The following is a 16,758-nucleotide window of genomic DNA, read 5'->3' on the forward strand; positions in this document are numbered from 1 at the left end:
TCAACTTCACGTCTCTGAGTACACGCGCGCTCCCGCGGCCAAGGGATACAAATCCTGGCGGGGATAAGTGCCTTGGCACGACACCGGTCCGCCCAGTTCCCACGCGACCTGCTTTCCTCCGCCCATTTTGTCCCGCAGCCAAAATATGTGAAACGTAAGACAAGACCCTAGTCACCGAGTGGTTATTTTAAAACTTCATTCTGAGACACTTAAGTTGGACCATGGCAGCTGTAGCCGCTAGCTGGTCGAAACCCGCGGATGGATTCACGCTTTAGTTCATAACATAAAGGAGCAAATGAGAAGACGCCTTCCCGGTTTTATTCAGGCTCGTGGGCTAGTTGTTGTTTTACTGGATGTGCTTCCCAAATGTCTCTCTCGGTAGTTCTTCCCGGCTCCTGTTGCCCCGTAACCGGTGCTTCGCTGGCTTCTCAGTGGGCAGAGCCTTCCTACAGAAGCCGACCCCGTTGTATATCCAGCTCTCGCATGCCGGGGTCTCGGTCGCGGATCATCCCCGCGCTACTTCCCGGGCGCCCGCTGCTCTCCCTCGGCTTGCTGCAGCTGCTGCTCGGGTGCTCCATGGTCGCGCTCTCCTTCGGAGCCTTGTCGCTGAGCAGCTCGCCCCCCATCCGCAGCTCGTGCCCCTTCTGGGCTGGCTCTTCGGTAAGTTTTCCTTTTTTGAAACTCACGGCAGACTGCTTCATGTTAGTACGGTTCCTACAAGATCAACATGTGTTTCACACTATGGTCAACACACTAACAGTGTACTATCACTATCACAGTGTAGCATTGGGGTTGTGTTTCAACTGTCTCTACACAGGCTCCACTTAGTACATGGGCACCAAGTGTAACTACCCCTCACAATAAATAACTAGTTTAATGATATTATAACCTACATATTGTATGACTGAGAGAAGCGAGCACCTAATAGGATATATGCTACCGGAGGACTCAATTGTCAATCACATGTTTTGCTCGAGCGCTCCACCCTCGCTCCCCTCTGTGCCATCATAGAGCACGCAAACAAATACACCGCACACACACACACACACCACCTCACTGCACACACACACACCACCTCACCGCACACACACCACCTCACCGCACACACACACTACATGCTTGAACCTATGGTTCATGCATCAACAGGTATCTTATGTATTCACTACGAATGGCGTTAAAATAAGCTTTAATGTTGAAAATGGCAGTGTTTCTGCAGTACTAAGACATGGCTCTTTAACATGTACTTCTCATATCGCTGTGAGATGTTACATTGTCCAGCTGTACGTCACATCCCTGATGTGTCATTATGACCTGTGTGTTGTGATGTGTTTGCCAGCCAGGGTTATTATGACCTGTGTGTTGTGATGTGTTTGCCAGCCAGGGTTATTATGACCTGTGTGTTGTGATGTGTTTGCCAGCCAGGGTTGTTATGACCTGAGTGTTGTGTTGACTCTACCCACCCATTTGGAATCTCTTTCCCTCTAATGCCAGTTGTCAGGGTTAGGGTTAACTCACCCAGCAAATATCAACATGGTCCTGTGGTCTAGATGTTGTGTTGCTCCAGTGGCTTGTAAAAATGGTAATGAAATGTTGATGAGATTTAGGTTAAGTTACCTAACTGTGCTCTATTGCAGAAGTAACAGAACACTATCCCAGCTAAGAAGTCCATGTCAGCCTGTGACACCTAACCATGTGTGTGCTTTTTGTGACCTTTTAACCTCTGTGCTGCCTTCGGGTCACAATGACCTGAAGGTCCACAACAACCCATCGTTGTGCTACAACAACTTTACCCAAAACAAAAACAAATAAAATGCATTTTATTTTAACCTTCGCGCTGTGGGGGGTGTGGACAGCCCGACGGATAAAATAAATTCATTTGTATGAAGTAAAGTTGTCGCAACACGTGGGGAGGTCACGATGACTGAAGGGTCACAATGACCCTTGATGATAACGCAAGGGTTAAATAAGTGCATCTCATTGTCCAACAATCCTTTAGGATCCACACTCGCATCACACCACTCAGTGGAAGCAAACTGCAGATGGTCAGCAAGCCAGAAGTGAGGGATTCTCAGCGTGCTGAATCCAGGATTATGGTGACTAGTTTAGCAGGGGTTTGGAATTGCTGTGTAGGAACTGCTTTTCTTTCTAGTTTTCTTGTCTGTGTGGGTTACTGATCACCTGCAGTACTGGTCTGTGAGTGGGTCACTGATCACCTGCAGTACTGGTCTGTGTGTGGGTTACTGATCACCTGCAGTACTGGTCTGTGAGTGGGTCACTGATCACCTGCAGTACTGGTCTGTGTGTGGGTTACTGATCACCTGCAGTATTGGTCTGTGTGTGGGTCACTGATCACCTGCAGTACTGGTCTGTGAGTGGGTCACTGATCACCTGCAGTACTGGTCTGTGTGTGGGTTACTGATCACCTGCAGTACTGGTCTGTGTGTGGGTCACTGATCACCTGCAGTATTGGTCTGTGTGTGGGTCACTGATCACCTGCAGTACTGGTCTGTGTGTGGGTCACTGATCACCTGCAGTACTGGTCTGTGTGTGGGTCACTGATCACCTGCAGTACTGGTCTGTGTGTGGGTCACTGATCACCTGCAGTACTGGTCTGTGTGTGGGTCACTGATCACCTGCAGTACTGGTCTGTGTGTGGGTCACTGATCACCTGCAGTACTGGTCTGTGTGTGGGTCACTGATCACCTGCAGTACTGGTCTGTGTGTGGGTTACTGATCACCTGCAGTACTTGTCTGTGAGTGGGTCACTGATCACCTGCAGTACTGGTCTGTGTGTGGGTCACTGATCACCTGCAGTACTGGTCTGTGTGTGGGTCACTGATCACCTGCAGTACTGGTCTGTGAGTGGGTCACTGATCACCTGCAGTACTGGTCTGTGTGTGGGTTACTGATCACCTGCAGTACTGGTCTGTGTGTGGGTTACTGATCACCTGCAGTATTGGTCTGTGTGTGGGTCACTGATCACCTGCAGTACTGGTCTGTGAGTGGGTCACTGATCACCTGCAGTACTGGTCTGTGTGTGGGTTACTGATCACCTGCAGTACTGGTCTGTGTGTGGGTCACTGATCACCTGCAGTATTGGTCTGTGTGTGGGTCACTGATCACCTGCAGTACTGGTCTGTGTGTGGGTCACTGATCACCTGCAGTACTGGTCTGTGTGTGGGTCACTGATCACCTGCAGTACTGGTCTGTGTGTGGGTCACTGATCACCTGCAGTACTGGTCTGTGTGTGGGTCACTGATCACCTGCAGTACTGGTCTGTGTGTGGGTCACTGATCACCTGCAGTACTGGTCTGTGTGTGGGTCACTGATCACCTGCAGTACTGGTCTGTGTGTGGGTCACTGATCACCTGCAGTACTGGTCTGTGTGTGGGTCACTGATCACCTGCAGTACTGGTCTGTGTGTGGGTCACTGATCACCTGCAGTACTGGTCTGTGTGTGGGTCACTGATCACCTGCAGTACTGGTCTGTGTGTGGGTTACTGATCACCTGCAGTACTGGTCTGTGTGTGGGTTACTGATCACCTGCTGGTCCCCGTACCAACTCTAGCTCTCACACTCCCCAGGACCTTCTCGTTATGACTAAACTCTGAAGTTCCAACAAAGAGTTTAAATGTTGCAACCTGCTGCAGTCTGAAATGCTGCATTTTGAGGACAGCAGGCGATAACGTTCCCCTTGAGTAAACCAAAACTAGACACAAATAACCCCGATCCAGTCAATATTTTACTAGAGTGTTTAGAAATCCTTTTACAGAGGAAAGGTCAGGCAAGTTCAGTGGAGATTTTGCAATCCCAGATTGTAGCGTCGCGCCTCCCTCACGTATGGAAGCGCTTAGTGTTCCTCCTCCTGGGCTGCTGGAGAGACCAGCACTGGGCCGGGGAGAGAGGGGACATGAGGACACCAGGGTAGTACATCTGGAGAGACTCCAGCCCCCACAATCCCCTGCAGCAGCACAGGAAGCAGACAGCTGTGTCTGCTCCTCAGTTAGGAGGAGTGTCTGTTACACTCCTCATCCTATCACCCCCCTCATGCCCCCTCACATCTGATAGGTCACTAACAAGCCCAGATTTAAAGGTTGTGCTGGGTAGTGTTTGTGTTGTGTTGGGTAGTGTTGTGCTGGGTAGTGTTGTGTTGTGTTGGGTAGTGTTGTGCTGGGTAGTGTTTGTGTTGTGTTGGGTAGTGTTGTGTTGTGCTGGGTAGTGTTGTGCTGGGTAGTGTTGTGTTGGGTAGTGTTTGTGTTGTGCTAGGTAGTGTTGTGTTGTGCTGGGTAGTGTTGTGCTGGGTAGTGTTTGTGTTGTGCTGGGTAGTGTTGTGTTGTGCTGGGTAGTGTTGTGCTGGGTAGTGTTGTGTTGGGTAGTGTTTGTGTTGTGCTAGGTAGTGTTGTGTTGTGTTGGGTAGTGTTTGTGTTGTGCTAGGTAGTGTTGTGTTGTGCTGGGTAGTGTTGTGTTGTGCTAGGTAGTGTTGTGTTGTGTTGTGCAGGGTAGTGTTTGTGTTGTGCTGGGTAGTGTTTGTGTTGGGTAGTGTTTGTGTTGTGTTGGGTAGTGTTTGTGTTGGGTAGTGTTTGTGTTGTGCTAGGTAGTGTTGTGTTGTGCTAGGTAGTGTTGTGTTGTGCAGGGTAGTGGTTGTGTTGTGTTGGGTAGTGTTGTGCTAGGTAGTGTTGTGTTGTGCTAGGTAGTGTTGTGTTGTGTTGGGTAGTGTTGTGTTGTGCTGGGTAGTGTTTGTGTTGTGTTGGGTAGTGTTGTGTTGTGCTGGGTAGTGTTGTGTTGTGCTGGTTAGTGTTGTGTTGTGCTGGGTAGTGTTTGTGTTGTGCTGGGTAGTGTTGTGTTGTGCTGGGTAGTGTTGTGTTGTGCTGGGTAGTGTTTGTGTTGTGTTGGGTAGTGTTGTGCTGGGTAGTGTTTGTGTTGTGCTGGTTAGTGTTGTGTTGTGCTGGGTAGTGTTTGTGTTGTGCTGGGTAGTGTTGTGTTGTGCTGGGTAGTGTTGTGTTGTGCTGGGTAGTGTTTGTGTTGTGTTGGGTAGTGTTGTGTTGTGCTGTGTAGTGTTTGTGTTGTGTTGGGTAGTGTTGTGCTGGGTAGTGTTTGTGTTGTGCTGGTTAGTGTTGTGTTGTGCTGGGTAGTGTTGTGCTGGGTAGTGTTTGTGTTGTGCTGGGTAGTGTTGTGTTGTGCTGGGTAGTGTTGTGCTGTGATGGGTAGTGTTGTGCTGTGATGGGTAGTGCTTTTGTTCCAGAAGGCTCTGCTGTTCAGTGATGAGACATGAGCACCCAAAGCAGCATGTTCCTGATTATCCTCGACCCAGAATAGTCTGGATATTTCTGTCTGAGGGCAAAGTCAGGGTCTCTCTGTCTCACATCCGCGTACTTCACTGGACAACTGTTCATCCAGCACAGCCTCGGTAGGAACAAACGTGTGTGTGTACATTCTCACTCGTTGCGCATGTGGTTCCACTAAATTGTGTTCACATACGACAATTCAGTTGAAACGAAGCGCTATTGGAGCAATCCAAACTATGTAAGGCAGTATCGTATCCACAATACAGGCCTAGTAGGGGGCCAGGAAACAACAGAGCTGATGCTCCTGGTAACAGACTGCTCTCCTACAGCAGAGCGCTAGCCAGGATTAGCTACTTGGTTTGCAGGTGTTTCTCATAGCAGCGGCTCAGCGGGGCCACAGCCATACTGAGTTCACACGATGTGAAAGGCGTTTATGTGTTGGAGAAACAGGGAGTGCGTGTGTGTGTGTATAACATTTAGTTAAACAACTGCATGTTGTAGAAGAAGATTGAAAAGTTTTTTCAAAGATTTTGCTTTGTGTGTAAACATGTTGGGAATTGTGTGTGTGAATCAACATTTCTGAAGTACATTTTGTACATATGTTCCAGTGTTTTTGTTAATGCTCACCATGCTTTTGCCTGTTCCTTTGGGTGTATAAATGCTGCTGTGTGTCTCTATAAATGTTGTGTCCGCAGGTGATCCTATCAGGGATGGTGGGGCTCACCACATGGAGGCGCCCCATGCTGCTGTTGGTGAGTCAACACCTCAACACACCCCCTCTCCACACCTCAACACACCACCTCTCCACACCTCAACACACCACCTCTCCACACCTCAACACACCACCTCTCCACACCTCAACACACCACCTCTCCACATCTCTCTCCACACCTCAACACACCACCTCTCCACACCTCAACACACCACCTCCCCACATCTCTCTCCACCCCTCAACACACCACCTCTCCAGATCTCAACACACCACCTCTCCACATCTCTCTCCACACCTCAACACACCACCTCTCCACACCTCAACACACCACCTCTCCACACCTCAACACACCACCTCTCCACACCTCAACACACCACCTCTCCACACCTCAACACACCACCTCTCCAGACCTCAACACACCACCTCTCCACACCTCAACACACCACCTCTCCACACCTCAACACACCACCTCTCCACACCTCAACACACCACCTCTCCACACCTCAACACACCACCTCTCCACATCTCTCTCCACACCTCAACACACCACCTCTCCAGACCTCAACACACCACCTCTCCACATCTCTCTCCACACCTCAACACACCACCTCTCCACACCTCAACACACCACCTCTCCACATCTCTCTCCACACCTCAACACACCACCTCTCCACACCTCAACACACCACCTCTCCACACCTCTCTCCACACCTCAACACACCACCTCTCCAGACCTCAACACACCACCTCTCCACATCTCTCTCCACACCTCAACACACCACCTCTCCACACCTCAACACACCACCTCAACACACCACCTCTCCACATCTCTCTCCACACCTCAACACACCACCTCTCCACACCTCAACACACCACCTCTCCAGACCTCAACACACCACCTCTCCAGACCTCAACACACCACCTCTCCACACCTCAACACACCACCTCTCCACACCTCAACACACCACCTCAACACACCACCTCAACACACCACCTCTCCACACCTCAACACACCACCTCTCCACACCTCAACACACCACCTCTCCAGACCTCAACACACCACCTCTCCACACCTCAACACACCACCTCTCCAGACCTCAACACACCACCTCTCCACACCTCAACACACCACCTCTCCACACCTCAACACACCACCTCTCCACACCTCAACACACCACCTCTCCACACCTCAACACACCACCTCTCCACACCTCAACACACCACCTCTCCACACCTCAACACACCACCTCTCCACACCTCAACACACCACCTCTCCACACCTCAACACACCACCTCTCCACACCTCAACACACCACCTCTCCACACCTCAACACACCACCTCTCCACACATCAACACACCACCTCAACACACCACCTCTCCACACCCCTCCCCACACCTCTGAGGTCACATCATGCTGTCCTAGTCTTCCTCAGACCCCGGCCCTGAGGTCACATCATGCTGTCCTAGTCTTCTTTAGACCCCGGCCCTGAGGTCACATCATGCTGTCCTAGTCTTCTTTAGACCCCGGCCCTGAGGTCACATCATGCTGTCCTAGTCCTCCTTTGACCCCTGCCCTTTCACAGCATGCTGTATTCTGAGCCCAAAACAAACTTTTTACTGTTAATGCACAAGCCTTTTCTTTTTGTTAAAAGTGTGAATCACTAGAAACACAAGATACTTCTATGTAGTTGGTGGAAACAATGTAAAAGTTAGTCACACGCCAGATGTGTCCACCTCACCCTAGAACGCTCGAAATTGAATGATTAGAACTTTCAGAGAACGTTAACCAGAACGTTATGGTGTGACGGAGCCTTTAGAGACTTCTCGCTCTTGTGGTTAGTGGTAACTGAGTACATTTTTTGTGCTCGCTGTGATATAGTTTTATTGTTGCTTGTTTTTCTACAGGTACACTTGCACTTATAGCGGTTCATGTTGTTTAATTGTAACTTGCGTAACTACATGCTCTTATGTTTCTTCCCTTTGGCACTTATTTTGGTGTAATTCAATTCTCAAGTATGGAAATGAAGATCCAGTGTAGGTGTACAGTGTCAACCCCCCACCCCCTGTGTGAGTGTGTGTGTGCGTGTGTGTATGAAGCTGGAATGAAGCTAGAGTGTTCAACAGGAACTGGGAAGTTGCTGATTGCGGAAGGGCTTGAATCTGGAGTCGAGTTGTCTAGGTTGTAGGGTGTGGGGGGGCGGGGGAGTGTGTGTGTGTGTGTGGGGGGGAGTGTTTGTGTGTGGGGGGGCCCCAGGTGAACATGGCTGCTCTAACGCCTCTCCCCCCCCCCCCCAGGTGAACATGGCTGCTCTAACCCCTCTCTCCTCCTTCTCCCCAGGTGAACATGGCTGCTCTAACCCCTCTCCCCCCTCCAGGTGAACATGGCTGCTCTAACCCCTCTCTCCTCCTCCTCCCCAGGTGAACATGGCTGCTCTAACCCCTCTCCCCCCTCCAGGTGAACATGGCTGCTCTAACCCCTCTCCTCCCCTCCAGGTGAACATGGCTGCTCTAACCCCTCTCCCCCCCTCCAGGTGAACATGGCTGCTCTAACCCCTCTCTCCTCCTCCTCCCCAGGTGAACATGGCTGCTCTAACCCCTCTCCCCCCTCCAGGTGAACATGGCTGCTCTAACCCCTCTCCTCCCCTCCAGGTGAACATGGCTGCTCTAACCCCTCTCCCCCCCTCCAGGTGAACATGGCTGCTCTAACCCCTCTCTCCTCCTCCTCCCCAGGTGAACATGGCTGCTCTAACCCCTCTCCCCCCTCCAGGTGAACATGGCTGCTCTAACCCCTCTCCTCCCCTCCAGGTGAACATGGCTGCTCTAACCCCTCTCCCCCCTCCAGGTGAACATGGCTGCTCTAACCCCTCTCCCCCCCCCCCCCCTCCAGGTGAACATGGCTGCTCTAACCCCTCTCTCCTCCTCCTCCCCAGGTGAACATGGCTGCTCTAACCCCTCTCCCCCCCTCCAGGTGAACATGGCTGCTCTAACCCCTCTCCTCCCCTCCAGGTGAACATGGCTGCTCTAACCCCTCTCCCCCCCCCCCCCCCCCAGGTGAACATGTTTGTGCTCCTCTCCATGGTGTGTGTGCTGCTCAACCTGGCCGGCTTCATCCTGTGCTGCCAGGGAGCCCAGCTGGTCTCCAGCATGTCCTCCTGCCAGCTGGTCAGTAAGAGCTGGCGTGCATCACTAGTCAGTCTAGGTGTGTGTTACAGTAGTAGTAGTGGTGTGTTAGTGTATGTGTGTGTTACAGTAGTAGTGTGTTGAGGTGTGTGTGTTGTGTTTCCCAGAACGACGTGACAGCTGTGTGTGTTGTAACATGTGTGCGTTGTAACGTGTGTGTGTTCCTCCAGAGCGAGGCGGGGGATGCGTGTCTCTGCTGCCCCCTCCCCCCCCCTCGTCCTGCCCTGAAGACAAGCTGCTGCTGCTGCACCCTGGACACTCCTGCAACACCATGAAGATCCTGCTCAAGGTACACACGTATGCTGCTCTAGGTACACACGTATGCTGCTCAAGGTACACACGTATGCTGCTCTAGGTACACACGTATGCTGCTCTAGGTACACACGTATGCTGCTCTAGGTACACACGTATGCTGCTCAAGGTACACACGTATGCTGCTCTAGGTACACACGTATGCTGCTCAAGGTACACACGTATGCTGCTCAAGGTACACACGTATGCTGCTCTAGGTACACACGTATGCTGCTCTAGGTACACACGTATGCTGCTCTAGGTACACACGTATGCTGCTCTAGGTACACACGTATGCTGCTCAAGGTACACACGTATGCTGCTCAAGGTACACACGTATGCTGCTCTAGGTACACACGTATGCTGCTCTAGGTACACACGTATGCTGCTCTAGGTACACACGTATGCTGCTCTAGGTACACACGTATGCTGCTCAAGGTACACACGTATGCTGCTCTAGGTACACACGTATGCTGCTCTAGGTACACACGTATGCTGCTCTAGGTACACACGTATGCTGCTCTAGGTACACACGTATGCTGCTCTAGGTACACACGTATGCTGCTCAAGGTACACACGTATGCTGCTCTAGGTACAGGTGTGTGCGTGTAGTTATAGGTGTGTGTGTTAGCAAACATACCCGGTGTGTTTCTCCTGACTGCCTGCCCCCCCCCCCCCCCGGTATGCCGGTATGAACGCGAATAACGGTATTGCGTTGTGCCATGATATGGATTTTACCGTATCATGGATATCACAATATATAAGTAAATGTATTAGTAAAGTGTTTCTGTTCGGTATAAAATATAAGTCATGTGATACTACCTAGTGGGCTGGTGCAAATTTGTATCTTTTACTAAATAAAACATGCAGCATGGACGCTGCACGCATTGTGCCAGCCAATGAAAGTCAACAAGCTAGTGCAACTCCAGAGGAAGCAAACATTCATATGAGTAAACTTTTTTTGTTGGCAAGTGTAAGCAAGCATTAATGATGTCTGAAAATAACGCCTGTTTGGTTGATTTGCCGGACAAAGAAGAATTGGTAAAAAAAAATGTGAGCCTCTGTCGTTTGAAAATGATTTGGTTTCAAGTTATCCAGAATCGACTAACAAGCAGTAGCCTACTCTGTAAATTGTGTCGTCGAATTGTGCTAGCCAAAGATGGAAACACTAGCAATCTCTTTCACCACCTGAAAGCCATGCATGTGGGCAAAAAATGAATCTACCAGAAGGCGTTTGACAAATCTAATGCCAGGTTGGTTAGAATTGTGAAATTCTAGAATTGTGAAATTCTAACCAATTGTTTTTGCGATCCCATAAATGTAGGCTACTGTTGAACGCGTAGGCTACTGAGAAGTCGATCTTCCGTGGAAATTAAACCCTGCAAAATTTGGAAAATTTTACTCATGTGACAGTGACACACCGGAGTTACCAAATCCGTCCAAGTGCGGTAGATTAGCCGCTGCAGTGCGGATTGCATCTAAGAATAACTAATATATCGTGATAAATACCGATACCGTCAGTGCTTACGAATTATACTGTGATGAACAATTAAGGCCATACCGCCCAGCCCTACTAGAAGGTTCTGTTTGCGCCGTGTGCCGTGAACGCCCTGTGTTCCAGAAGGTTCTGTTTGCGCCGTGTGCCCTGAACGCCCTGTGTTCCAGAAGGTTCTGTTTGCGCCGTGTGCCCTGAACGCCCTGTGTTCCAGAAGGTTCTGTTTGCGCCGTGTGCCCTGAACGCCCTGTGTTCCAGAAGGTTCTGTTTGCGCCGTGTGCCCTGAACGCCCTGTGTTCCAGAAGGTTCTGTTTGCGCCGTGTGCCCTGAACGCCCTGTGTTCCAGAAGGTTCTGTTTGCGCCGTGTGCCCTGAACGCCCTGTTTTCCAGAAGGTTCTGTTTGCGCCGTGTGCCCTGAACGCCCTGTGTTCCAGAAGGTTCTGTTTGCGCTGTGTGCCCTGAACGCCCTGTGTTCCAGAAGGTTCTGTTTGCGCTGTGTGCCCTGAACGCCCTGTGTTCCAGAAGGTTCTGTTTGCGCTGTGTGCCCTGAACGCCCTCACAGCGGCCGTGTGTCTGGTGGCCGCCGCCCTGCGCTACCTCCAGATCCTCACCTCCCGCCCCCCCTGCCTGGTGAGCCAATCACATCTGTCCTCCACGGCATGAAAGCCAATCAGGTTCATCCTCCTCAAACACTGTAGTTGGTGGTAGTGATGGGTATAGCTAAGCTCAGCAGTGGTCAGAGCATTTGACTGCAGATCAAGAGGGCGCAGGTTAAATTCCCCCTGCACATTGCTTTGGATAAGGAGTCTGAAATGAATACATTAACTAATGACAATATCATTTTATTAACTAATGTCTTATAATAATTTAATAATAAGTTCATATCTGGTGTGTACATGAATATTAAGCTTTGATCATGTGACCTGTTGCCTCTTTTTGATAGGACGAACCTCGTTCAATAGCAGAGGAGGGGGAGGAGCCAGCACCGGTCCCCGACCCAGATGAGTTTGTCCCCCCGGCCCCGCCCCCTTCCTACTTTTCCACCTTCTACTCATACACACCCCGCCTGGCCCGCCGGTAAAACTCACACACACAATCACACATACACATCATGGTTAGGTTGTGTATGGTTATCAGTTCCCTGTGTTTCAGGATGTTTGGGGACAGCGTGATGCCCCTCCCTCACATCTCCAGGATCAAGGGGGGGGAGGTGTTCTGTCCTCTGGACCCGCCCCCTCCTTACGAGGCTGTTGCTGGCTCCTCCCTCTCTCCTCCCCTGCCTGTACAGGTACATTACCACCGGCAACACCGTGGCAACACCGTGGACACACTGTAAACATACGTACATAGATCAACTAGATACAACATCTATAGTGTACTGCTTGCTGTGATATAAAAAGGTGAGCTGTTGCTTTTATAAAATGGTCAAGAAGTATGGCAGTATGAAAGTAATAGACATGGTGTGTTTGACGATGTGTCTCCTGTGTTCAGGAGGCAGAGATGGATCTGGAGGAGCAGAGAGAGGGCGGAGGGCCAGGTAGGAGCCTCTCTGGAGAACATGACACAGCCCAGCCCAACTAGTAGCTACATCACAGACATGGGCCTGCTGTAGTTCTCTCTGTGAAAGTAGAGCTATAGTTCTCTCTGTGGAAGTGCAGCGGTAGTTTTCTCTGTGGAAGTAGAGCTATAGTTCTCTCTGTGGAAGTAGAGCTATAGTTCTCTCTGTGGAAGTAGAGCTGTAGTTTTCTCTGTGGAAGTAGAGCTGTAGTTTTCTCTGTGGAAGTACAGCTGTAGTTCTCTCTGATGTGAACAGGACATAACCCTGTCCCTGCGTCATGCCTCTCCTCTGTGCCAGTTGTGTCATCCATGTATTTATTTTAGTCTCAGATGCTACATTCCCACCCCCTTCACTCTCTTGACATGGGCTTAATGTGGACACAGGATCGCTCTGGTCCAGAGAGAGCAGGAGAGAGGGGGAGCAGGGGAGGGAGGGAGGGGGAGAGGGGGAAAGAGAGAGGGAGAGGGGGAGAAAGAGAGGGGTGAGAGCAAGAGTCGTTTGGGAGTCTGGCAGCTCCGAGGAACACACTTCTCTGTTCATGTCTGGTGTTATTTTATGATGTGTGGAATGTAAGAAATAAAGACTTGAGATGGAGGGGGTGGAGATGGAACGGAGGTGTATTATCTGTCTGTTTGTCTTTCAGAGGGCTGCCCCCCTGTCCCCCTGCCAATGGCCCCCTCAGCCCCCCAGCCGGGGCCCCCCCCCTCACCCCCCCTGCACCACCCCAGACCCCCCCAGCCAAGGCCTCTACCCTCACCCCCCCTGCACCACCCCAGACCCCCCAGCCGGGCCCGTCCCCCTCACCATCCCTGCACCACCCCAGACCCCCCCAGCCAAGGCCCCTACCCTCATTGCCCCCCCTGGGGCCCCCCCAGCCAGGGCTGGGGCCCCCCGCTTGTCTCCATAGGTCCAACAGTGACCCGGTTCTAGTGGACCTGGCAGCCAAAGGTAAAGGGGGGGTGTGTGAGCAGACACATTAGGAGGTTTGCAGATATATATATATATATATTTATGGAGAGAGGGATTTTAGATGGAAGTAGCCATTTCAAATAGTTGCGAGACGGCTCGGTTGACAACTAAGGCTGTGTATACTGATTGTCAGGCTGTGTTTAGTTATTACCGGAGTACTTCCATCCTAAACTATCACATGCAAGCAAAGCACACAGCGGTTAGTAGCGTTAGCGGTAGCAGCAGCAGCGTTTGCTCCGGAATATATGGCAGACAACACTCGCAAAAGAAGCGAACAGTTCACCGGGTTCAACAAGATAGAAACTGTAGGTCAATATTAAGGTCAATCTGTGGTTGCTTGAATGTTTGAGTGAGATTTGAATATTATGGAGCAGGATATTGTAGTAGGCCTATGAGACAATGTGTCTTTAAAGTAGTGCTGTCAAACGATTAAAATATTTAATCGCATTTATGTCATAGTTAACTCGCTATTAATCACAATTAATCGCACATTTTTATCTATTCTAAATGTCCCTTGATTTATTTTTGTCCCTTGATTTATTTTTGTTCTTTATGGAAAAGGGGTTCGGATTGCTTCGTGCAAATATATATTTTTAAAACAACATTGCAATCGCCTGGCTTTGACGAGGGGGCGGAGAATTCGCATTAGCTGTGTGCTTGGCCATCAAGTGGTATTTCTGACTGGACGTGCTGCGATGATAGCTTAGCCTGACGTTGTCATACTCATAATTTTAGTCAGAATACGAGTCTGAAAACTCTCCGTTGGGCTGTGACTACGGGGTGTGTTTCAACCGAACTCGTAAAACAAATGCCTCTATGCTCAATTGGATAGACCTACAACCAATCAGAGCAACGTAATATGTTGTTTGTTGAAAACAAATTCAACCCAAGGGCTCTTTCGTGACGTTGTTGATTACGTGACTGTTGATCATCTGTCCATCATCGTATAAAGCCCGCCCTGGCAATTTCATTGGTCCGCCCAGATCCTGGTTTTATGTAGTTGTTCCCAATACAAGACCCTCCAGACCCAACTTCCCGCCCAATTTTTTTTGACGTCCGTCAAGCGATATATATATATATATATATCGATATATATATATATATATATATCGCTTGACGGACGTCAAAAAAAATTGTCCCTGAATGTCGGCATGTGACACAGTTCCACAAACGTGCACTTACACTACTGACATGTGGACCCCACCCCCCTTACCTCCACACTTCCCCCCCAGTCTTAAGCTGCGAAGCTGCAAAACGGACCACAGACTCATCCACTCAGACCTCCCAGTCCGCCCTAGCCTCCCAGCCCCAGACAGTGACCCTCCGCAGGGGCCCCAGGGCACCGCGGCGCCCCCGGCCCTCCTCCATGGTGGACCACCAGAGCTACCGGCAAACCCAGCAGCTGGTGAACCGCTTCCTGGAGCAGCCGTCAGCGTGCGGGCTGGCCCCTGAGGTGCAGGAGCTGGTGGACAGCATCCGCAGCGTGCTACGCTCCGACCAGGAGCACATGGAGGAAGCTGTGCGCTGTGCTAGCTACATAGAGCAGGTACGCAGACCCTCGCCCTGTGCGCGGTATTAGCTACATAGAGCAGGTTCGCAGACCCTCGCCCTGTGCGCTGTGCTAGCTACATAGAGCAGGTACGCAGACCCTGTGCGCTGTGCTAGCTACATAGAGCAGGTACGCAGACCCTGTGCCCTGTGTTAGCTACATAGAGCAGGTACACAGACCCTGTGCCCTGTGCTAGCTACATAGAGCAGGTATGCAGAAGAAAATAATGAACAACATAAAATAAATGGTATTAACAGTCAATTTTTGCTAGGAAGTACATACAACTGATCTGTATCCCAAATCATCTTTACTCTGCGTTTGAGTGATTAATAGCAGGTAAATATTGTTCGGTAATAGTATTGTTCACTAATGCCCCCCCCCATGACTTCCATCTAAGCCAAGCCTGTACTAGACCATGTTAAATGAAAGCAGAGCAGAATCCTACACTCGACACACTAGACCCCAAAGTTGGGACTACTCACCTGGCGCGTGTGGAGGAGAAGTCTCTTTGGTAGATGACCTGCTGGTCTGGTCATCTACTGTTGGCGGCTGGTCCAAGGTGCAGGTTTAATGTTCACATTATTTATTCAGTCTGTTGGTACCCTCCTGCAGGTGATCACAGGATCAGAGACAGTCTCTCCAGCCAATCAGCCACCACTCCTCCCAAGACTAGGCCCCACCCCCCCACAGGCAGGCTCCTCCTCCCAGACCCTGCCCCTGAGGAAGAGGCCGGGGTTGTTACACCTGCACAGCTGCGGAGACCTCAGCACCTTCACCTGGGCCGAACTACGGCCCCTGGCCCGCCGGGGGGCGGGTTCAAGGGCCGGGGGGTCACGCCTGGACCACGAGCGCCCCCATAGTCTGATTGGTGTGTTCAGAGAGACTGTGCTCTGAGGAATCCTACCATCCTGATCACACAATCTCTGAAAGGGCTGCAGAGCTACTCTTGAAGGGGACAGACTTTCAGCTAAACTCTCATGGGTCCCACAGTCGGCAAAACAGGCATTGTGTGTTGTGTGCATATGTTTTTTATTGGTTCTGTGCTGATACTGCTGTAGTTTAAAAGTGGGTTGCTTTGAGAAAGAGATTAACTTTGGCACCTTATACCCAGACAGTATCACACCAAACAGGTCTTCAATGATGTTACACCTGCTAATTTAACATGGATCAACATCGATGCTCATGTTGACATTTAGATATTTCTGAATAACAGACAGAATAACTAACCCTAACACCCCCCCCCCCCCCTTTTTAAGTATCTTATTAACAGTTCTATAAAGTTGGCTTAAAAGAAGTCTAGCACATGCTGCTAACACCAGCTGTGTTGCACTGAACACTAAGATTCTCCATGCTGAACACGGGCCGGGGTCAAGGTCAGCCAAGTGCCTTTTATTTTATTCCGATTCCTTTAAAACTTCACCCATGTGGAGAAATTCTTTCCTGGCTGGTTGTTCATTTGAGTGTCAAGGATTGTTTTTCGGGCGTTCTGCATTGTGCGTATTTCTGAATTGGTTGTTTAAAGGATTTGTCGATTCTGAACATGTTGGTTTCAATTATCCAAACTCTAGTCCAGCAAGTGTGTCAGTAAACAGGAAGTGTTCAACCCCAAAAATATATTTTTAACAATCAGGCAGCAACATCCTTCTGCGAGTAGTTTATTGTTGTAAATACTGTTACAAACGATCCTGTGCTGACAGCAATGTAGCTCAATAGTTGTA

General features: G+C 50.3%; 1 protein-coding gene across 1 annotated transcript; it reads left to right on the forward strand.

The window, feature by feature from the left end:
* The first annotated feature begins 106 nt into the window (after positions 1-106).
* entrep1 (endosomal transmembrane epsin interactor 1) lies at positions 107-16,579 on the forward strand. The gene is given in 13 exon segments (XM_084690039.1): positions 107-660; positions 5,981-6,037; positions 9,050-9,160; positions 9,349-9,382; positions 9,385-9,467; positions 11,487-11,594; positions 11,908-12,041; positions 12,117-12,252; positions 12,456-12,501; positions 13,166-13,236; positions 13,299-13,470; positions 14,724-15,037; positions 15,653-16,579. Coding segments are annotated over 13 exon segments (1,842 nt in total). The 5' UTR covers positions 107-366; the 3' UTR covers positions 15,935-16,579.
* The last annotated feature ends 179 nt before the right edge of the window (positions 16,580-16,758 follow it).

This window comes from Hypomesus nipponensis, chromosome 24 (assembly GCF_054491055.1).
Source record: "Hypomesus nipponensis isolate SF chromosome 24, ASM5449105v1, whole genome shotgun sequence".
Classification (NCBI taxonomy): Eukaryota; Metazoa; Chordata; class Actinopteri; order Osmeriformes; family Osmeridae; genus Hypomesus; species Hypomesus nipponensis.